The sequence below is a fragment of the Drosophila simulans genome, chromosome 3R, assembly GCF_016746395.2.
Source record: "Drosophila simulans strain w501 chromosome 3R, Prin_Dsim_3.1, whole genome shotgun sequence".
NCBI classification, from domain to species: Eukaryota; Metazoa; Arthropoda; class Insecta; order Diptera; family Drosophilidae; genus Drosophila; species Drosophila simulans.
In genome coordinates, this window is record NC_052523.2 from 4261536 (window position 1) to 4283029 (window position 21494).

At 43.6% G+C, this 21494-nt stretch overlaps 7 protein-coding genes across 8 annotated transcripts; 2 read left to right on the forward strand and 5 right to left on the reverse strand.

Moving 5' to 3' along the window:
* Positions 1–8: 8 nt before the first annotated feature.
* Positions 9–2578, reverse strand: LOC6727121 (arrestin domain-containing protein 3). Its single transcript, XM_002102478.4, has 5 exons — positions 1911–2578; positions 1637–1786; positions 1365–1573; positions 446–1040; positions 9–336 (listed from the first exon to the last, which is right to left on the reverse strand). Exons 1-5 carry the CDS (start codon positions 2020–2022, stop codon positions 86–88), a joined length of 1317 nt encoding a protein of 438 aa, XP_002102514.1. The 5' UTR covers positions 2023–2578; the 3' UTR covers positions 9–85.
* A 55-nt stretch (positions 2579–2633) lies between these two features.
* On the forward strand, positions 2634–5502 carry LOC6727122 (arrestin domain-containing protein 17). Its single transcript, XM_002102479.4, has 3 exons — positions 2634–2756; positions 3591–4640; positions 4756–5502. Exons 1-3 carry the CDS (start codon positions 2642–2644, stop codon positions 4998–5000), a joined length of 1410 nt encoding a protein of 469 aa, XP_002102515.1. The 5' UTR covers positions 2634–2641; the 3' UTR covers positions 5001–5502.
* Positions 5503–5812: 310 nt separating this feature from the next.
* On the forward strand, positions 5813–8858 carry LOC6727123 (arrestin domain-containing protein 3). The gene is given in 5 exon segments (XM_016176266.3): positions 5813–6089; positions 6705–7054; positions 7417–7946; positions 7948–7970; positions 8046–8858. Coding segments are annotated over 5 exon segments (1287 nt in total). The 5' UTR covers positions 5813–5977; the 3' UTR covers positions 8318–8858.
* A 292-nt stretch (positions 8859–9150) lies between these two features.
* On the reverse strand, positions 9151–10871 carry LOC6727125 (arrestin domain-containing protein 17). Its single transcript, XM_002102482.4, has 3 exons — positions 10684–10871; positions 9413–10381; positions 9151–9347 (listed from the first exon to the last, which is right to left on the reverse strand). The coding sequence occupies exons 1-3, from the start codon at positions 10859–10861 to the stop codon at positions 9196–9198; spliced, it is 1299 nt and encodes a 432-aa protein (XP_002102518.2). The 5' UTR covers positions 10862–10871; the 3' UTR covers positions 9151–9195.
* Positions 10872–11311: 440 nt separating this feature from the next.
* Positions 11312–14397, reverse strand: LOC6727126 (arrestin domain-containing protein 3). Its single transcript, XM_016175837.3, has 4 exons — positions 13554–14397; positions 13164–13489; positions 12352–13000; positions 11312–12035 (listed from the first exon to the last, which is right to left on the reverse strand). Exons 1-4 carry the CDS (start codon positions 13663–13665, stop codon positions 11656–11658), a joined length of 1467 nt encoding a protein of 488 aa, XP_016033599.1. The 5' UTR covers positions 13666–14397; the 3' UTR covers positions 11312–11655.
* A 143-nt stretch (positions 14398–14540) lies between these two features.
* Positions 14541–16110, reverse strand: LOC6727127. The gene is made up of 3 exons (XM_002102484.4): positions 15746–16110; positions 14868–15635; positions 14541–14808 (listed from the first exon to the last, which is right to left on the reverse strand). The coding sequence occupies exons 1-3, from the start codon at positions 15861–15863 to the stop codon at positions 14624–14626; spliced, it is 1071 nt and encodes a 356-aa protein (XP_002102520.1). The 5' UTR covers positions 15864–16110; the 3' UTR covers positions 14541–14623.
* A 74-nt stretch (positions 16111–16184) lies between these two features.
* On the reverse strand, positions 16185–21405 carry LOC6727128 (arrestin domain-containing protein 17). 2 transcript variants are annotated; one of them, XM_016175836.3, is made up of 5 exons: positions 20615–21405; positions 19557–19909; positions 18515–19370; positions 18252–18368; positions 16185–17188 (listed from the first exon to the last, which is right to left on the reverse strand). In XM_016175836.3, the coding sequence occupies exons 1-5, from the start codon at positions 20727–20729 to the stop codon at positions 17055–17057; spliced, it is 1575 nt and encodes a 524-aa protein (XP_016033601.1). In that variant the 5' UTR covers positions 20730–21405; the 3' UTR covers positions 16185–17054. The 2 variants fall into 2 exon arrangements, with proteins under 2 accessions (XP_016033601.1, XP_016033600.1); XM_016175835.3 differs by having other exon boundaries at positions 18189–18368.
* Positions 21406–21494: the final 89 nt, after the last annotated feature.

The window sequence follows — 21494 nt, forward strand, 5'->3', positions numbered from 1 at the left end:
ATGAGGTCTTAATATTGTCATGTCTTTTGTATTTTGATTACTTATTAATTATTTACACAATGGGTACATTCATTTTTAAGCCCTTCTAAAGCCAAGTGCTTTTTTCTACACCGTCATTGACATAGCCGCCATCAGTCTTGGGTTCATTTGATCTGAAAATCATTTCGTCCACTTGGTTTGACAAATCAAAGACTCCGTACAAGGGTGAAAACACAATTGCTTCAGCATTTCTCCCTTGTGATCCTTTGACGCCTCTTTTCTGAGACTTTTTCTTCGATTTCAAGAACTTCTGCGGATCCGGGGAGATATGCTTAGCCTCGGCATAAGTCGGCGGTGCTAAAATAAATAAGTGATTCCTTGATTTATTATCTTTGAATTAATATATGCAATATTGTATATCATCAATTCCATTGGTGAATTTCGCTAAAACTCCTATTTTACTCACCAATTGAAGGATCCGCAGCCCAAGGATTGGGGCTCCCAAGTGGTTCTCCATGTTGTTCGCTGCCAATTAAAATCAATGCCTTGGCATCTAGCTGCTGGGGTGGCAGGACTTCACCCCAAGTCCTTGGTTCTTTTTGGAGTTGCTTCGTTAGCGGGACACTTCCAATGGTTATGGGCATGTGAAGGGACTGGCCGCCATGACAACCTTTGACCCTGGCTTCCGCTTCCACCTGATAGCCGATCTGTATGATGCTGCATAGATTAAAGCAGGTTGGCGGAGTTGGCGGCACCTTAAGATCGAAGGTAAGCTGCTTCCGGCATTTGGTCGACACGCCCCCGCCTGTTTTAACGACCATCTCGAAACGATCTTTGTTGGTGTCCGCGGACGGGGGTTGACTGTAGTAGATCACCACCATTGTCAATTTCACGGTTATGTCCTCCACGGCTACACCACTGTCATTAGAGACCATCACCTCCACCGGGACGGTCTGTCCTGGCACGAAGCCACCCTGTGGAACAGAAAGTCGCATACTGAGTGGCGACGAGCGGCAGGGAAAACAGCAGAAAGTTCGCTGGGACTCAACTTGGCTAGGTACCTGAAATTTAAAATACACGATTAGAACTAATTTTATACTTGACCATATCCTCAAAAAAAAGAAAGAGACATGTTTATCAACATGTTGAATAAAAAATAGAAATAACAAACTACGTAAATTATAGGTTAAATAGACCTGTTATGTTATCAGTAGAATTATATAAGAGCTAAAATAAAATAAAAACATAATAGAGCGTGATAATACTTTTCGTCGCCTTTAAGGTTAGGGAAAATCATTTTGAGAAAGATACATAAATGAATTTGTACCTTCCCGAAAAAGAGGAAATGAAAATCCCATAGTGTGTTGAGAGACAAAGAAACTTACCCTCAGCATCAGGCTTTCGGAGTTCAGGTCCATCACTTTGATCACAGTGAAGCATCGATTAAAGTTCAGATCGAACTTCCACGGACGCACGAACCTCACGTTCACCAGATAACGTATTCGACCTAGTGTCCCCTCGAAAGAAGAGGGACATGTGATGGGCAACTGACAGGCGAATCTATACGTGCTGGTGCCGGGCTCAATAAGCACCTCTGAAATGGAGCTTTGATTTCATTATCTCTAGATTTATGGTGATTTATCATCTTCGAACATACCTATGCTAGAACTAGACCCGTGCAGATAAGCCCTAGTGGCCAAGTAGTCCACATGTCCGTTGAATGATTCACCATTCGACTGATCATCCGGGTCGTGTTCGGTATCCGCCCAGTGGGTTTCGGCATATCCCTTGATGTTAAGGATTACAGCTGAGGTAAAAATAAAAGCTATTTTTAACCCTTTCAACACTTGCACTTCAAATCCAATTAAGCCTTTTCGCAAATAACGTTTGCTTCGAATAGAGATATCGAGCAAAATGAATCAGCGCCTTACCTTTCACTGACTTTTCCTTCTCAGTTTTAATGACCACCTGTCCTGAAATCAACTGGCCTGCATAGAAAATTCCCCGGGAATTATTGAAGAACTCAATCTCACAGATTACCATTGTGCGGAATGATTTGTATGATAATCCAGGAGCTGTTTAACTTTTGCCCTGTCTGTGTCGTGGCTCCCAGCAAACTGAAGTCACCCGCTGGGGCTATTTTTATTTTATTTTTTGTGCAGCATTTATTTGGCCAACATTTTTATTTTATCTTATCAATGCGATAGGTATCTCAGTATTTAAACACAAATTTTTACCATTGCTATCGAAGTATTTACATATGTAAGTGACAGCAATTTGAGAAGTACCAAATTGGCAGGGAGAACTGGTCGATGAGGGCCAGTTTTCCCAAGGTTGAGATAGTGATGATAGTGCGATGGAGCAATAGAGGACTAGAGGATAATAGAGTCACTGATTTATCGCATAAGTTGTTAATGAATTTATAAAGGAATTTCACTCAACTGGCCGCGTTGCCAACTATCCAGATAGACAAGTATTGCAGTGGGTTTTGTAGAGAGTTGAGCCGATAAGATAATGCCGGCCGACCGCAAAACTGAAAATGAGAGTCCAGGCCATGTTAACAATACAGTTGGCCCAGTTCGTGTTTAGCAGCGGGCGCGTTAGGATCGCTCGCAAATCTAAAAGCTCTGGAGAGCCTTAAGCCCATTACTGATTCACTACCATGTCGAAGAACTGCATGATAACGTTCGACCAGAATGAGCACGGCACCTACTTCACCGGCCAGGTGATATCCGGCAAGGTGATTGTCAATCTGAACAAGACCAAGAAACTGCGAGGTAAGTACGAGAAAGACCAACTAGGATACCCCAACAGTTCGAAAACTAGTAGGGGCTTTCGCTTATCGAGCGCAGCGTATCTTATCGCTTCGGATAATGTCAGGTTTGGCAAAAGCAAAAGATTCAACAAACCATTGAAATGGGTAATTAAGTGATAACCATGCGGACACTCCAAATGTGCGATAATTGATGATTCCTGGAGCCGAAGGGGACCGATAACAGCCTTACTTATAGTTGGGGATCTACCCAACGAATTTTATTTTCTTTCGAGGAAATACCATGGAAATTACTCACGGCTTTCGTCTGGGCTTTTCAGTGATATAGACAATAAATTTTGTCAATTCTTCGAAATATACATATTCTAGTACCATTTAAATAGGTTAATTTTTGTCTTTAAGTTAATTCATTTGCATTTTGCATCTGCGTGCTTAGCCCGCATCAAGTATTTAAACACTTTGAATAATTTTATAGTGTGCGTCAGCAGTTTCCGTTTTAGTTAAATTTAAAATGCCCTAAGACGGTTTTATTAACTGTTCTTTGAAATGTCTTTCAGTGCTTCTGGCTTTTGTTTTATCTTATCCTAATATTAGAACAACCGTGTGAGGCAACCCAAAGAGATAAACAAAGTGAGCTAGTTTTATGAGGAAGGCCGTAGTATTTCTCTTAACTTTTTAATTTAGGTACTGATTTCTTGTCTTCCTAGCCTATATTATAGAATTAATATGAAATTATTATAAATATTAGACAGCACATCTCTTATTGGGGTATAAGGTTTTTCTTTTAAGAAGCCCTGTTATTGATGATCTACATATTCTAATATTTCTTGTCTTTTAGGAATAAAACTGCAAATAAGTGGATATGCGCAAGCCCAGTGGCGACACCGCAGACATGGTAAGGCGGTGGCCATCCAAAACCCCAAGAAGCGATCGAATAACCAGTACAGCGGACGGGAGGACTATATAGCCTCCACCACTTACCTTATGGGTTCGGAGCAGGGCAGCAACTTTAACATGGACGCCGGCACGTACACCTACACCTTTGCTTGCCCCATTCCCAGCCACTGCCCCTCGTCCTTCGAGGGTGCCTATGGACACATCCGGTATCTGGCCAAGGTCACCTTTCTGAAGCCAGGCGCTTCCAATCGCACCCACAATGTGGGCTTCACTGTGCTGAAGCTGCTGGACTTGAACCAGGAGACCAAGATGCTTCGGGAACCGGCGAGCAATGAAGCCGTGGAACACTTTTGCCTGATGCACTCGAAGCCCGTGCAGTTGAAGGTCACTCTGCAGCAGCAGGGCTATGTTCCGGGTCAGTTCATGCTGATCCATGCCCATGTGCGCAATGACTCCAGCTCCGATTGCCGGAAGCTACTGATCATGCTGCATTTGAGAGCCACATACACGGCGGATACGCCCTCGCTCCGCACCACATCCGAGAAGATAATGCTCGTGAAGCGCGAGTGCGGTCCGGTGGCTCATAATGCGCAGAAGACATACACGGAAACCCTGAGGATTCCGGCAACGGCGCCCACCTGCGAGCACCTTAGCAAGGTGGTGCGCGTATCCTACGAAGTGCGTGTGGTGGCTGTTATGAACTGGCTGATGGCTAATCCGCGGCTAATAATCCCTGTGACCATTGGCAACGTGCCCCTGGCAACTGCGGTGTCCGGACCGGACTTCCTGCCAACTAACGCCTTCCCATCTGGAAGTTCGCTGCCTGCCGACATGCCATGCACCTCTACAAGAGCCATGGAACTGGCTCAGATGGCCGCGAGCGGGGTCAGCAACTCCGGCTACGAGATGGCCGAGGATCTAGAGGACTTCGAGCTTCCAGAGGACGGAGATGATGAGTTGGAGGCCGCCGACAATTTCGTACCAGATTTACGTGAGTACAAGAGAACTCTATATTTCTAGCTAGGACTTTGTTATGAAAGATCTTAAATAGAGTCTTTTAGATATATGTTCACTATATTTTTTTAAAGCTATTGTTTTTTCCATAGCTCCTCCTACCTACGAGCAGGCCATGTTCATGACCACTGATATTGCGGACACGGACGCGAACACAGTCAGCGAGGCCTCCCGATTTACTCCACGCTATCCGGTCTTTGATGTGGACACCTTCCAGAGCCCGCCGCCAAATCCGCCCCAGAAGAAGAGGCGCCGCCGACGCCGACGTCCTGCCGAACCTGGACAGTCGAAGCAACAACCGGAGAAGCAACCAGTGGAGTCACCCGTGCAGATCTGAGGGCACTTATCGCGAAAATCACGACTATATCTTATCTCGGCAGTATTTATTTCTTTTACGGTTCGCCAGTGTACTTACCTAAATGTTTACTATATATGTATATCGGAATGATAAACAACCCAGAATATAAAAGTGTCTACTGGGTGATACGCGATAAATTGCGACTATAGCCTAGACAACCACGTCCATGAAGGCATTGAACTACAGATTTATTCATTCGCTATTTATAAATTATATTGAGTGGGGAACTTTTAGTAGAGTTGATTTAAATGAACATAGAGATTTTGTTATGAGAGCTATTGCTCAACAATTTCCATCGAAATACTGAACAACTAATTTTAAACTTCCTCCCAATCTGAGTAACAGGCCCGTTTCGAATTATATAGAAAATATGACATATAAACGGGCTTTTGATACTGATCAAACATTCTCTCGACCGTCAAGATAAATGCGTACAAACCATCAGTAGCAAACGTAATCAACTATCACATACTTAAGTCCATAGACGAACTAACTTGATATGATTCTTTTTCACCGTTTTTCATCCAAAAAATAATAACAACTTTGATAACAGCTCAACTAAACTTGAGCTTTCAGAGAACCCACCTGATTTTTGTTTACAAATTTTAAGATTTGTTGCCTTATTGTTCGTAACAAAATAAACAAAAAAGAGAACCGTTTATCAGAATCCGATGCCCCTCAATATTGTTTTCAGTGAGCGGAAGCCCCAAAAGCTCGCTCCTCGCCCCAAACTCTCTATCAGAAAAGCTTTAGCTCTCACCAATTGATGATGTCACTGAGAACCCAGCTGTTGCAGACCGGCTATTCTCATTCTTTCTCACTTCGGGTGCGACGCTTGTCTGGTGCTGAATAAATTCACGTTGCGCGTCGCCACTGAATAATATCTGGAACTTCTAAATATATGTGCCAGCACCCACATATTAAAGAATAGATTGCGTTTCCTAGGCGATTCCAAAATGCCTTCCAGCTGCTCTTTTGAGCTCGATCGCCGCGAACCCATTTACTACAGTGGAGAGACGGTCAATGGAAGGGCCATTCTGACAACAACATCCGAAAAGTCTGTAAACGGTGAGTTTGAATCGTCACACAGCTAACGGACTGATATGTTTTCCATTTAAACGTAATCTCTGTTGACTCTGTGATAATACCAAGCCGGTTTTATAGAATGCAGCAAGCAAACAAGTTTGTTGTAGCGCGAAAAGTGTTCTGCTTCTTATATAAGATGGCTGTATGTGGCTTTAATTGTCTCAAATGTTTAATTCCAAGTATCCTAAAATGCAGCTATGGATGACCTGATGAGCTCAGTTCGTCCCCTAATTCCAAATTCATTGATCAATTTTTTCGCTTTTCAAATTGTCAATTCTAAAAAAAAAACTTGAAAGCTTTTAAGAAGATAACATTGGTATGTATACAATCAAAAAACTGCGAAAAGAGCGCAACAAGTATTTGATACAGTGGTTGAAATGCACCCATAATGCTCCAAACAGTTCCTTTTTTGATTCGCTTAATCGCATTCCGGACTTACGAGTATAGCTACATCTTCGGAGTCCAAAGAAGGCTTTCACATAAGTACATAATTTAAAGACTTGTTGTCAGATTGGTTTGTATCCGATATTCTACAGAATTATATTTATATAGTATCGATCATTAAAATATAATACTTACTTTTCTCTTTCTGATTAGAGGTATACATTCTTTTCGAGGGCGAGGCCAAGGTGCGATGGGATGAGCGGCGAACAAGGACAAGAGGTGGAAAGACCGAGCACTACACGGAGTATTTCCGAGGCAAGCAGCAGTACTTGTACACCCGGACATCGGTCTTTGGATCCGGGAATCTGCCGCCAGGTACGCACACCTACAACTTCTGCATTCCACTGCCCCTGGAATGCCCCTCTTCAGTGGTGGCGCAGTACGGAAAAATCTTCTACGAGGTATCCGTGGTCATCGATCGCCAGTGGCGCTTCAACAACGTCTTCAAGCAGCCACTGACGGTCATACAGACCTACAACCTCAACATGAGCCCCCAATTGCTGGTGAGTCCAAGGGATGTTTTCTTAGGGACACAAAAGTTTAGATTGCATTAATCGGCAGTAAATCAATGCAGTTTTAAATTGTCCTGTGACCAATATGTTAGGACAATTATATGAGTCATTCAAGTGTAGATACATTGCGTGCCTTATGGACATAAATTTCGAAGTTTTTTAACAAATACGGGATGTGTTCATTCAAACCAAATCTAGGGGACTAAATAAAAAATGCACGCTATTTTTTACGATCCTGGCCTGTAGAAATGCATACAAGAAAAAGTTAAATAACTTGTAATCTCTAACTTAATGAAATATTAGTTAATATTAGTTATTCTTAGCACTAATACAAATACATTGCTTTTTCGCAGATGCCTCTGGTCCGAGAGGACATCAAGCACTTTTGCTGTTGGCCCTGCAGTTCAGGCCCGGTTCTATCGACGCTAACAATACCCTTTGGTGGTTATGCGCCTGGTCAGAAGATACGCTTTACTCTGGAGATCGACAACCAGTCGAGTGGCTATGATCTGGATGGCATCGAAGTAAAACTAAAGCAGATCTACAAATTCCAGGCTCAGACGCCGCACCACAAAACCCGCGAAAAGGAGCACAGCCTGAACAAAAGTTGCCAACAGGAGCGTGTTTTGAGGCTCTCGAAGAAAAAAATTGAAGGAACCCTGGCTATTCCAGCAGTACCGCCCTCTTCCCGCTCCGAAGGCATCATTTCGGTTAGTTACCAAGTGATCCTCACGATCAGCACTGGCGACTGCCACGTGGACTCGGACTTCGAGGTGCCGATTGTGATTGGTACCATACCATTGATCCAAAGTGCCGAGAATCCAGCAAGTGCAGCACAATGGATACCGGAAACACCGGACACTCCGGCCGGAGCAGCCGCAGATGCCTCCCAGTTATGACAAGTGCAGTAAGTATATAGCGATATCATACTCGTAATTTGAATTTTCCAAGTGTATAATTCTTAAACTATTCATGTTTTTAGAACCACCAACCTTCGAGGAGGCCACAAACTTTGGTGAAAGGTTCATCGACATCGATCAGGATGAGCACAATCGCACGGATGACTTTATTCCCCGTTACCCCATGTACACCAACTTTGCCATGCCATCGGCTCCACCTCAACCCCCTGAAGAGTTCGCTGCCAATCAAACAGTTCCCGTTCTGTCACTACCTCATGATCCCACTGCCCCATTGGTCGGTCAAAACAATACTGACCGCTCAACACCATCCTACGGTTGGAACACTAACTCTTAAAAAAAAGAAGACATAATCTCATCAAATGATTTTACTTTGGATGTTACTTATAAACATAGTTTAGCCGTTTATCGTGTTTCTGCTAAGAAACTAAATCTCAGGAATATATTTAACTTCTACAACCAAATACAACTATTAATACTTATATTCTTAGAAAACGTTGTTAAAAAACGCATCTAACAAGCCAGATTAAAGCATACTTTAATGCTGAGAGTTTCAATAACAAAATATTAATTATTTAGTCTTATGTACCTTTGAATAACTCAACAACAATGAAATTTTCTAGTTTAGAATGTCATCAATGAACAAATTTCCCCTGAAAATATATTTTTAATTCCATATTCTTAGCGAACCACTCGCACTAAGGTTTTTTAATTTTCCAACTATATTTGTTTTGCAATGTGAGCTCTCTGTAACTCTTTCTAAATAATATTCTATGCCAATCCTTCTTAATTATATCACCAATATCGAATCACATCTCCAATATTCTCGATTACATATAGAACGCCGCTAAATAAACTTTTTTAGTATAGGAACAACACTTATTGAAATTTCTTTTATTAAATGTAACAATATTTTAAAAATAACTACTTGAAAGGGAATGCAATAAAAGATCGTTCTAGGCATATGATATTGATTTTTAAAATAAATCATACCCTTATTTTGAAATTTCCACGTACTTATATCTCAAAAAGCTGTATAGTTATATTAAAATTGACCCAAGTAAAAGTACCAGTTCTAATGTCAAAACCTAAAAGATACACCGAAACAAAGAACATACGACGCTTTTGTGATAATGGAATAATATATATTTGTGTAATTTTGCTAGTGAATGAAATAAATTAGACGATTTTAAAAAATAAAGTAGTGACGTGCATTCAATGGGACTTCACTTCCTCCGATTGAGTCTGGTCCATTTCGTAGTAGACATAGCGTGGTCTAAAATCCAACTGTTCGCCGGACAAGTAGTGTTTGTTGGTCTTATTCAGATTGGTGGCTACCATGAACTCAGCTTCCCGGAAATTCGAAGCTAGAGAACAATGCGAAAGATAAAGTTAAAACGGAAATTCTATGAATCGGAGATAAAAAACGTACCCAAAGATGTGGTGGAAACGCTAAAATTCGGCACCAATGTTGATGCGGTTTCGACTGGAGGAGTTGGTTCCGGAGCAGTGCCTTCAATGGGTTCTTGCATTAGGAGCTTGCCAGGACAGGGCGGCGTCACGTTGCCAATGATGACCGGCATACGGGCCGCAATGAACCGTTTTTCCTGCTGAGTCGTGACCAGCACCTCCACCTCGTAGTTGAGGTGCAGGCAAGCACATCCTGCCACACTCAATGTGGCCGCAGTTTGGGGCACTTGCAGCATGTGAAGATGCTGAAAGTTCTGCAGTTCTCCGCGTGGGAGGTTGTGGAGCTCATGGCGACTGCTTAGGACAGTTTGTCGCTCCACCTTGGTCTCCATGCGCTTGGGCTTATTCTTCGGATGGGCAACGTAGGTGCTGATCTGAACGAGGGAATACACCGCCTCGCGAAGTGGCAATTTCTCCGGGTTGTGCAGCTTCAAGTGGACAGATATACCTGCTCCTGGCGAATAACCCTGCCTGGGAATCTGGAGCTGCAGATGAAGTGGCTTCATCCAGAATTTAAGGCGAGGAGTCTGCTCATAGATCTGGATCTCACAGCTCCTTGTCTCCTGGCTGAGAGAGTTCTGCGGGAAAATCTGCAACTGGCGTACATGGAGCACCTCCAGCGGACGATCTGCACTGCTGTGGATGAGCACTTGGAGTGTGTACCGTATGTGTCCGTGGGCCCCCTCAAAATTCCCCGGACAGTTCTTGGGCAGCTTCACATGGAAACCGTAATTGTAGGTGCCCGCCTCCATTATCTGTGGCTGTGCGGCCTCCGAGCCCACAAAATAATCGATTTTGGCAAAATAATCCACGCGATAATCAAAGTCCAAGTTCTGAACAACCACTGGCTGCTCGTTCTTCTTTTGATTCTTCTGCTTTTGGGGCTCCTGCCAGGCGGTGCTCGCATATCCATTGGCCTCCAAGCATATCGCTGAAAAAATAGCATTGGGCAAATGAATTAATGATTATTATAAGGATTATTATAATTTATATGTATACCACATTATTATGCACAAATAGTTTTCAAGTTCCAATTATGAAAAGTTACTAATCAATTTTGGCTGTTTGCCGATAAGCTTAATGAAAGGTATTAGCAATTTGATTTTACTGCGACAAGCACTATCAGCAATTTGGTAGTCCATAAAAGAAACCAAATCAAGATTTGATCGGTGAATCAGCGCCACTGGATGGCCATGTTACACGGGGTAGCCCATGAGTCACGCTCCAACCTACCTTTGATTAAGGCCCGCTCCGAAAGGGTCAGATAGACGTGACCATTGACCGTTTCGCCGGCCCGATAGGCCCCCCGAGGGTTGTCCAGTTGGATCTCACAGCGGTGGCTCATTTTCAGCTCCCTGGACTCTGTTGACGGCTCGACTGCTAACCGATGTCTGGCAGTTGTTGACAACATGCCCGCCCATTAAGAACGGGACTCGACACGGCCTTATCGGATATACTAGGTGTGAATGGCTATTATCACCGGGGCTATATCTTATCTGGCCTAGGACGCTGCCAGCCAAGTGTGCCGGGTGTGGAGTGCTATCGCGTACCAAACAATTTGTAATTTAATTAAAATGCGTTACATCCGATGGCAGGTGTAGCCTACATATGTGCGAAAGCTTCGGGTATATGACGGATTCAAGGACTCACATGGCCAGTGATGAGTACTATTTCTCTGTAAATTGCCAAAATTATCGACCTTTTATTTTAATACATACATTAATTTTGGCACGACACTCATAATTTTGGTTCACATTCAAACGTTTTAATATTAAACGTGTAAATATTTCGCTAAACTTTCAAGAACTCGTTTAAATAACACTTCATCACCACGCAACACAAAATACAATTCACAAATTGATTGTTTGTATACTGCAATTATTTATTGTCCACTTAAGAACGCATTAATTGGTACTTACAATAATTAGTAAATATATCGAGTCGATTACATATTTAAACCGTAAATGTTTGACGGATGTATAAAAGCGGTTATAGGTATACTAGAAAAAGGAGATTTTGGCACTCAATAAGTTCGATTCGATCAATTTTGGATGGTACGCGAGTGTACAAATTTGCGCAATGAAAGCTCACTAAAACTAGACGACGTACTAGGACCCGGCCTAAAAATCCTGTATAAGCCTTAGTCTTGAACACTTAAGTTACTTGTTACTGGGGATGGCAATACGTATATAAGACACTTTTCCATTAGAACAGGTGCTCGTCCTGTAGGACGTCCTCGACCTCCGAAACCGTTGCCCGTTGAATCGGCCGATGCACCTGGGCAGTCACATCCAGGTTCTCTTCTGCCTCCTGCTCCTGCTCTTCGACGTGTTCGGACAGTGGACCACAGAGGGATCCGAAAGTGTCCAGACTCCGGCCAGTGTGATCCGTGTTAAGCGATCCGTACGACCTGTACATATGCATGTCAAGGCCGGAGTCCTCCATTCCGTGGGCAGGAGCTGTCCCAATGAGTGTGGAAAATCCTGGAAACTTGGGCAAGTGAATCCGCTGCAGGACAACTGCGGCGTTACTCCCCAATGTTTGCTGACTGCCTGCCAGGGTAGCAAAACTGAAAGATGGCGGAACTGCAAATGGAAGTGTTGAAAAGCTAATTAAGTTTTATGACAATGTTAAGGACTTGAAGGATTTTCCTTCCAATTGTTGCATTAAATGAACTACCTTATATTGTACCTTTAAAGTCTATTCTAAGTAGCTGCTAACGAATCACACTATAGAAGTAGAAAACATAATCCTTAGTTAAAATGTGTCGTGCAACCAATTATATTTTATAACATATTAAATATTTTTTTAATACTACTTTAATGAATCCCGTAATTTATGTGATGGTGGTGATTAAAGTTATGCACATAATAATTGCAATTAAGGGCAATCAAAACTTACGGCAACTGTCGTAAGATGGTGGCTCGTCGTCTTCGATTACCCGGTGCGGCTCATCCGTGGCCGGATCTGCTTCTCCGGCGGAATCCTCCTCCACTGTTGGCGGTCGTGGAGTGACCCGCTCGATGAGCCGCTGTCTCTCGGGCGTGGGCGTCCTCCGCACAGGCTGCTGGGTGTGCACCGAGTCCCTGAGGTGTTGCAAGGAGATGGTGCCCACGATGATGGGCACTGAGAGGTCCGTGTCGTAGTGGAAGTAGCCCGTCTTCAGCTTCACCTGCAGCGTGTAGTGCAGAAAGACGATGTAGTTGGGGTTCAGGGTGGATCGGGGCGTGTCCATGGGCACACAGATGCTGGACTCGTACTGCCGCTTGGACAGGCGCAGAGTGCGGTCCGAGATCAGCTCCTTGACCAGCGTCTTGGAGTAGAAGTTCCGCTTCACGGGCTTTCGCGACAGGAAGACGAAGTGCTGCTTGATGGACACCTCCACGCCGATGATGTCGTAGTGTGGCGACTGGTTGTCCACCTCCAACCGGAAGGGTACCTCCTGAAGCGGTGTGAATCCGGAGGCGGGCAAGGTCAAGGTGGAGCAGATGGGGCCCGAAATGCAGGGCCAATGGCAGAGATACTTCAGGTTCTCGTCCTTGACAGGTAGCTAGTTTAAGGATAATATTATTAAATGATTGGACTGTGATTGAAACATATTTTAAACTATTTATAATAAAGAATGGCATTGTATTCAAAAATAGATTGGAAATTAATAATTGTTTCATTAAACCAAAAGTCACCTATAATTACACCAAAGTAGAAGTACTTACTGAAAACTCTGCATTGTAGTTGAGATCCAGTGTCTGCACCACGATGATGGGCTTCCGGAACACCTCGTCGAAGCCCCAGGGCTTGTCGATGGTCAGCGAGATGGTGTAGGCTATGTAGCCGTAGGGACCCTTGCAGGTACTCGGGCAGTCCGGCGGAATCCTGAGGGTGAGGACGTATACGTGGACCCCGGCCCGGAAGAGGGTGTTATCGAACACATTGGTGCGTGAGTGTAAATATTGCTGATGGCCCGAGTAGTTGGCCGTCTCGCTCTTGCCGCTCATCGACCACTGAACCTTGGCCTCGCCCTCCAGAGTCACATATACGGCTGGGGATTTGGGAAATTGTAGTCTTCCCGGTGGGATAGGAACTTAGGAGTACTTTGAACCCACCATTGACTCGCTTCACCTTGTCCGTACGCAGCAAAATGCGACCACTGATGTACTCCCCACTGTTGTAGACCGGATTCAGGCGATCCAGCTGAAAGACACAGGTGGTGGGCATGGCTGCAGCACTTGCTTCCGGCTCGAGTTGACCGTATCTTCACTGCCAGTTCATCACTACTATATCCGTGGCTGGGCTTCTGGAGACGGAGCACCGAACAACCGCAACCCAACTTCCACACAGCCAGACGCGCACTGAGTTCCGAACGGCGAGTTCTTTGTCAGCATCCGACGCCATCGGGCTTTCGCTTTCCGGGGAGCGGAGTCTCGGGGGCGGGCGAATCAATAAGCTGGCGCCTTGCGTCTGTGTAGCCGTCTACTGTCTGCTTCTGGTCTAATATTTCAGCGCGAACCGTTCGGAAATGGAGCAGCTTTTGGCCGTGGGTCCTTTCGGTTTCCTTTGTTTCGCTGCGGCCAACACACACTCGCACACTCGCTCATGTGGCGGCTGAAATGGTGGACTAACGCCAAGGGGGCGGATGCTGGCGAGGTCAGGAGCCAATATCCACCATATACTGGTGTACATTTTAGTTATTACCATATATCAACCGCCGATACAACGGCCGAAAGAATGTCAACAAAACCGAGCAGTGCGTCACAACAAGCACTTTGTTGGCTGTGTAACCCTTGGCCACTTTGTTGCCGCATAACGTGGCACAATTAGGACCTCGAAATTATTTGGGCACTCACTCCATTAATCTGGCATGCATAATTGCGATAATGAGAGCGAGCCAGATGCCTGGGGGGAAAAAAGACTGCTTAAAATGGCAAGTTTACAGAGAAAAACTGAAATATTTGCATATTTATAAATATATTTTTAGCTAGTACTATACGTAACTCAAGTTTATTGGGAATAATAAAAATAAAAAGTTCTTTTTGTGTAATAGTCGGTAATAGTCGATAATCGAATCCAGTTGTTTGCTTGGCTTACTTTCCTTTATCGCATTTCAAGTTCAATTATTGTGAATTCTTACAATTCTCAATAGCTTGGCACTGAAATTCCAGACGCAGCACGTGTGTCAGGTTAGTACTTTCTTATAAAAGTATTGCAAAGCTAAATGCACGTACGACTTTTTTCTCTTCGGGCCTTTGAGCAACTTGATGCGTTCACAATGTTTGCTCAGCGCCAAGGCGTCGATTTCCCGGGAACAGCTGTTGGCCAGAAATTGATTAATTGGCCTCAGCAGCTCGCTCTGGCTAAGAGCTAAAAGAGACAATAGTTAATTACTTGTGGCCCTATTAAGGGGCAGCGTATGAACTTACCCATATTAACGAAGCAAAGTCGCGACGATTCCGTATGGGAATTCACGGGGGGTGCAACAGTGGCAACGAAAATGGGTACTTTGATTGGGGCATTCAAGAAGTTGAATGTCTCAATGTAATAACTGATTTGTATGGGGTCCAGCTGATCTGAGTGACTCATAATGGGGGCTGTCAGAGGCAGGCGAAGATTGCCATTAAGTTCCGAACTCTCGGACAACACTTGTGTCACTGCCTTGGTTTTGACACTTGGTTGCTGACTAGTGTAGCTGATTCTTTTGCACAAGCGGATACGGAAGTCCTGGACTCCATCTTTGGAACAGATTTCATAGCTTACACTTTGACCCGGAACAAAAACACTTCGAGGCAGTGTAAGGCCCATGTTCGCAGTCTCCATATATTGTGGCTTGAGATCGCCGAATTCCACACACTTTCGTATCACCAATCGCTGCTGAAAGCATTTGTTATGCGTTCCCCTTCTTTCGAGAACAACCTTGAGCACATACTCCACATTGCCGAAAGGAAGGCTACAGGTGGCTGGCAGATTTTCAGGGAGCTGAAAATTGAAGTCACCCAATCGGAAAGTACCAGGCTCCAGTTGAAGTACTTCGCTTAACTTTTTCGTTTGATTTATGTGCACCTTGCTGCCGTTGAAATCCACTTTGGGGCACTCCAGGTTTCCGGTGCTATCATTGTGTTCGATTTCCGGCGGACCTCGAAGTGACTCCCGCCAGTGGACCGTCGAGACGCCATGAAGAGTGATACTCACGCCTGCCGAACGGGGAACAACAACACGATCAGCATATCAGATTGCCCATCTATTTGCAGCACTGTCCCCTATCTAATCACTAAACCAACTCATTTGCCTAATGGCATCTTACCCTCTAATTTGAAACTTTTTTTCCCCGCGACTGTCACAGTGAGTGATCCCGAAATTTGCTCGCCGTTGTAATAAATGGCAGCGGCACGCGATAAGTTAAATTCACAATTTATTGGCATTTTCAGTGGTTTTTTCTATATAAGTGTGGTTTTCTAAAGTTCGTATTCACGCGACTGAGACTCTAGTTGCGACCTCGCCAACGGACGGCAAACAAGTGACTGTGACAACTTGAGGTTTCAGCCGAAGCCGTTGGATGTCTGAAAAACTGTTTCCACACGAGTCGTCTGAATGAGAAATGGCTGCTGTTTTACTGCTAATTTGGCCCGAAGTCTGTTTTGGCCGCAGCGATAAAAATATAAATTTAGCTTTATGGTCCAGCTAAGCCGACTCAGATTTTTCACTGATTATATCGTGTACAGGATGTAAATGTGACTACAGTATTTGGGGTATTCGTAATATATTTAGTTTTGCTTTATTGAATCGGATTAAATCGAATTGAAGACAGTTAAGACTTAGAAATAGACTTATATGATTGTTGGTTAGACTGGCGCTTAAATAAGAGGAAGTACAAAGTATATAGTGAGACAACACAATCTAATTTGTATAGAAACTAGAGCAAAAGACACTTGTATATATAATTAGTTGGACAATATCTCTTGTAGACACCTAAAGATTATGATGATGTGATGATTTTAAATGATAAAAAACTAAAAACAATTTGGCTAATCTTTGCTTGTAAATTTCTCATAGACTTATAAATACAATATTCAATATTGGAAAATGTTAGTTACGCGCTTAATTTCCCCTCTCCGTTTGGTAAAATTGTGCAGATTTTGTTAAAATTACGGGCTAAATGATTTCATTTAACTTCTTACTACATTGTTCACATATACTTAGCCAGCGACCACTGTATCAAGTTACAATTAGCAATACTTAAAAAATAATTGTATAAGGTTAGTTAAAACGGGTAAAACGAGAATAAGAAGAAAGAAAATTTAAATGTAAATATAGGATTTATAGAAGAAAGGGTTGATAAAATAGTTAAATAAATCAAATTCATGTTGGCCTAGATAGCTTTCTTCTCCAAAATATATTCCATTCTGCTTTGGTTCTATAAAAAATTGATCGATTTGCCATCTCCAATTTAAATTCCGCCCAGACTTAAGTTCTACTACATGTTAGCACATTGGATTTCATTTTCCATTCTATAGTATTTTGATTTCGATTAAATATGTAAGTGTTATCGCTTATTGGCTTATTGGTTTACATTTGATGCAGCTCATTCCGTATCCGCTTAGTCCCAGGACGTCTCATTTCTTTTCGCAGGAAAGGGATTCACCTCCTCTGGCGTTCGGGGCCACCTCCTCATCCGTTTCCGGTGCCGCCGAGTCCTGGCAGCTGAGTGTGAGACGCAGCCGGGAACTGGACTCATCGTAGAGCGTCTCTACGGTTTTCGGGTTTCGAAGGAAAAGGTGGTGGGGGTCGTGAATGGACGGTACAAAATGTAGCATGTTTCGGGGCGGTAACAAGAGAATAAATTTACAAGTTAAGCACATTTTGAAAATATTTCTGCTCGGCTTACGTCTAATTAACAGAGAAATGCATATTAGGAAAGTAGAAAAAGTTAAGATAAGCTTTGAAAATCTATAAAACGTTCTTAATTGGTATTCGATAAATGTATTTGACTTAAACATTAAAAGACGCCATAATAAAGAATCTGCAAATGGCTCGATATAATTTAATATTAATAATGATTTTGGATCAGGCGCATACATGTTCATCGTTTTAGTTTCAAATATATTTCATAATTTATGTATAGTAAGTGAATATAATAAAAAACAAATATATGTTTTTATGGAAGGTAATGGATAAAATATATATATTAATAATAATAAAACAATTTTTATTAATTTAAGTTGGTAAAAATTTCTTGTATACTTATATATATAATAGGGTAATGCAATAAAACGTGCAATTATTTTAGATACACAATTTTATATAATAGGAATAAAGTGTAATTCATTAAAATGATATGGACAACTAAGTAATGAGATTCGACTTAAATGAGATAGGCTTAACAGACACTCGGATCAAACATTAAACATTACAATTCAGCAGTTTTTTTCTTTGGATTTTAAAATTCCTTCTATCAGACAAGTACAAATCTAAATGTTTAAATTGAGTTTCTTTGGTTTTAGGCGGACAAAGAATGAATTGTATCTCTGTGCATTCAATCTCATTACTTGAACATATTAAAGTACATTTATGAAAATGCTCTAACTACTATTAAGTAAAGGAATAAAAAAGAACACAGAAAAAGCCACTCAGCCATTCAATTGATTGGATCATTTTTCATTTGTAGCTTTCGCTTTTTTGGTAAACAATTGTTGGTTTTTGGTTTTGATGGGGGTTTTATGTGTCGGATTCATTAGAATCATCACTACCGGGCGGTATGGTCGGTGTCTCATAATCGTAATAGACCGGATAACGCGGCTTAAAGGGCTCACTTGTGGTAACATCAGCCTGAGCGGACAAAATGCTGCTCATGCTAACGTTGGTCAAGAACTCAGTGTCATCGCTGAACTTCTCACTCAGAGCCATGGCGTCTTCATACGAGGGCGGCACTGAAAGAAACGAGTTTTAATAGAGCCTATTTCATTGCACAGCAATATATGTACATAAATACAGTACTATATTAATGTATTTAAATACGAAAGTTTCTGAGCATTCAATGGTTCCATTTGGAAGGGGCAAACTGAATAATTCTTACTCATGGGTATATAGTCCGGCGGATTATCGCTATCACTGGTCACCAAAATCGATGGCATGGCCGTTGGCCTGAGGGCGGCAGTTGTTGGCGTTGATGAGGGCGTGGAGCTTGTGGGCGTGGGACTGACATTCACTATCATATTCATATTGCTATTGGTCGGCAGTAGTCCGCCCACAAGGCGTCCATGATTGTTGTTGTTGTTGTTGATGCTGCTGATACGTCGCTGCTGAACTGAGGCACTTATCCGGTCCCGATCTCGATCTCTATCTCTTTCCCGATCCAGATTCATATCACGATCACGATCCCGATCCCTTTGACGCTGCTGCGTCGACATTTGTAAATTTTGACTAACTACTTGGTGCTGTTGCTGCTGGCGATTGAATCGCAGCAGGGCCTCCGGACCATCCATGATCGGAATACTGCCGATGGTCAGCGGAATCTTCAGCTTAAGTTTCCAGTGAAACTCCGTGGGGTTCACGATGATCTTAATCGAATAGTTAACGCTAATGGGGCACGTGGGCTTCACCGAAGTGGGCGGTATCGAGGGCAGGTCGAGATACCCCCGGTACACCTTCCTCGACCATCTCAGCACGTTTCCGAACTGCTTCCGGGCAATCAGGTGCTTGTCGTAGCGGTATTCATGCTGCGGATCGTGCGACTCGTAGCTCACCTCCTGCTTCAGCTTGACCTCGCACTCGGTTATGTCGATCGAGGACTCGTTGTTGATGTACAGCACGAAGTGAATCTTCTGGCCGGGCGCATATCCGCAGTACGGCGTCGAGAACTTCACCGTCAGCGGGCCTGTGGGGCAGCAGAAGCTCCAAAAGCGTTTCCGATCGAGGATCTCCAGAGGAACCTGGGAAAACCAATGGATTAGTTATACTCTCGACAAATCAGGATAGTAAGGAAAACCCTATGAGCATAAACCACTGTGACTAACTAGTTTCTTAAGTTCATTACAGCCTACATAGAAACCTTTTTATGTTAAAATGATGAGCTAACTAAAAATTATAGCTACCTACTACGTCGAATAAATACATACCCTGTAAATAGCATCTGCGTTCAGGTCCAGCGGTTGTATCACGGTAAATGGCAGCTTAAAGACCTTCGGATGGCGAGCGGCCCGTTCGATCGTCGTTATGATCTCGTAGTGGATCTGGCCATACTTGCCGTCGAAGGACGTGGGCAGATTGTCGGGCAGAATCACGTGGAAGGTGTACGAGTACTCGCCGGCCGGCCAGTCGATGCTCGAGTTGTTCGCGCAGGATCCGAGGACGTAGGACCGCGAGGACAGATACGATCGGTAGGCACGGCACATGGCGCGCTCGCTGTCGCGCGGATATCCCTTTTTTATCCAGCGTATCTTGGCATAGCCGCTGACGGTGACGTGGATGCCTGCAAGGATTCCCCACCCGCTGTGAATAAGGATTGCCAAATTGAATTGCAAGTGGAGACCGCTGAGCAGCGACTCATCGCAGTTACAGGCGGCCTACTTAAAGTGTGAATAATCTAAAATTATAAATGAATCTTTTTTGTCACAAAATTTGGAGGTAACAAAACGAAAATGTAAAAAAAAAACGTGATTAAATTATAATTATATTTATTATAATTATATAATAAATAGGTATGGCCTTTGCCTATAAGTAGTATATTATGAAGTTTTTGATGCCTATTTATTTAAGTGATAGTTCAAAATGAATATAAAATATTCCAAATTAGACTAAGGTCAAAAAAGTCTGAGTGTAAACGACTTTTCCACAAAAAGGAAAACTAACAAATAACCACGCCTTTAACGAGTTCATGGATAACTGAAAATGGCGGCATGCCAAGAGCAGCACAACAACTGCAGGATATTCCACAGTGACAGTCACAACAGCCACATATTTTTGGGGGCAGGGCGCCAGGAGCAACGATTAATAGTGTAGCACGTTCAAATCGGCGTCCGGGGGGAGATACATTTTAATATTGCCATTAGCTGGTGGCCTTCGTGCATTTAAATGCACCGAGTCGCCACACCGCACCGAAATGCCAAGTGACCGCATCACTCATACGCCCCGTGAGTCATGGGCACCGTTTTCGTAGTATACGTTAGGGGCTCACCTTTAATGCGCTTCGTGGCGTCGACGCTGAGATCAACAACGCCGGATAGCTCCTGTCCGGCATAGTAGACACCTTGTGGATTATTATCAAATGATATAAGGCACTCAATGGGCATATATTGCTATATAGTTGTCGTTTGTGTTTGTGCGTCCGCTTGTTACCCCCGCCCGTCCGTCTGACAGTCCGTCCGTCTTTGTTAGTGGTGTGTTTGTGTGTGTGTGTGGGCTTGTTACTGTGGCCTGTGCAAAAATCAGACCACAGATGTATAAATATCACTTTTCCCTTGCTGGCTGGAGAGTATGAATTGAAGAAATTGGGAAATGGGCTGGTTCGTTCATTTGCTATATGTCATCAAGCCATTTGCACTTTGCCTTTGTCGCCTTTGTGGCACTCGCACTGCATTTTCTCGGCACCCAGCGGCCTACACACATGCACACGGAAAATTCGTGAACGCTTTCCACGAGCCACCGACCGTCCGACCTCAAAATTCCTTCCGCCGTAACCTACTTTTCTCTGCACGCACTCAACCGACGGGGCAATCACTTATGGGAACTATTCGCAGCATTAACACAGCCGTGGCATATTAATTATATTTGGTGTTTTCATGTGGCCCCCTGATTGTCAGTCTGTCTGTCCGCTCGTCCGCCTGTCGCAACGATTCCTGGCTTGAGCTCCTTTTTTGGCGTTTCGGTTTGTTTCGATTCGATTTAACTCGCTCGCAGCTCACAGCAAACACGTCCAGCAGCCGTTCGTGTTGGATTTACTCTATCCGCATGTCATCATGTCGCTAGGGTCCAAGCCCAGAGCCGAGCGAAGGATATACGTACTCGGGACGCTCGGGAGATCCGACAGGACCTGCGGCTCACCAAAACAACAACCC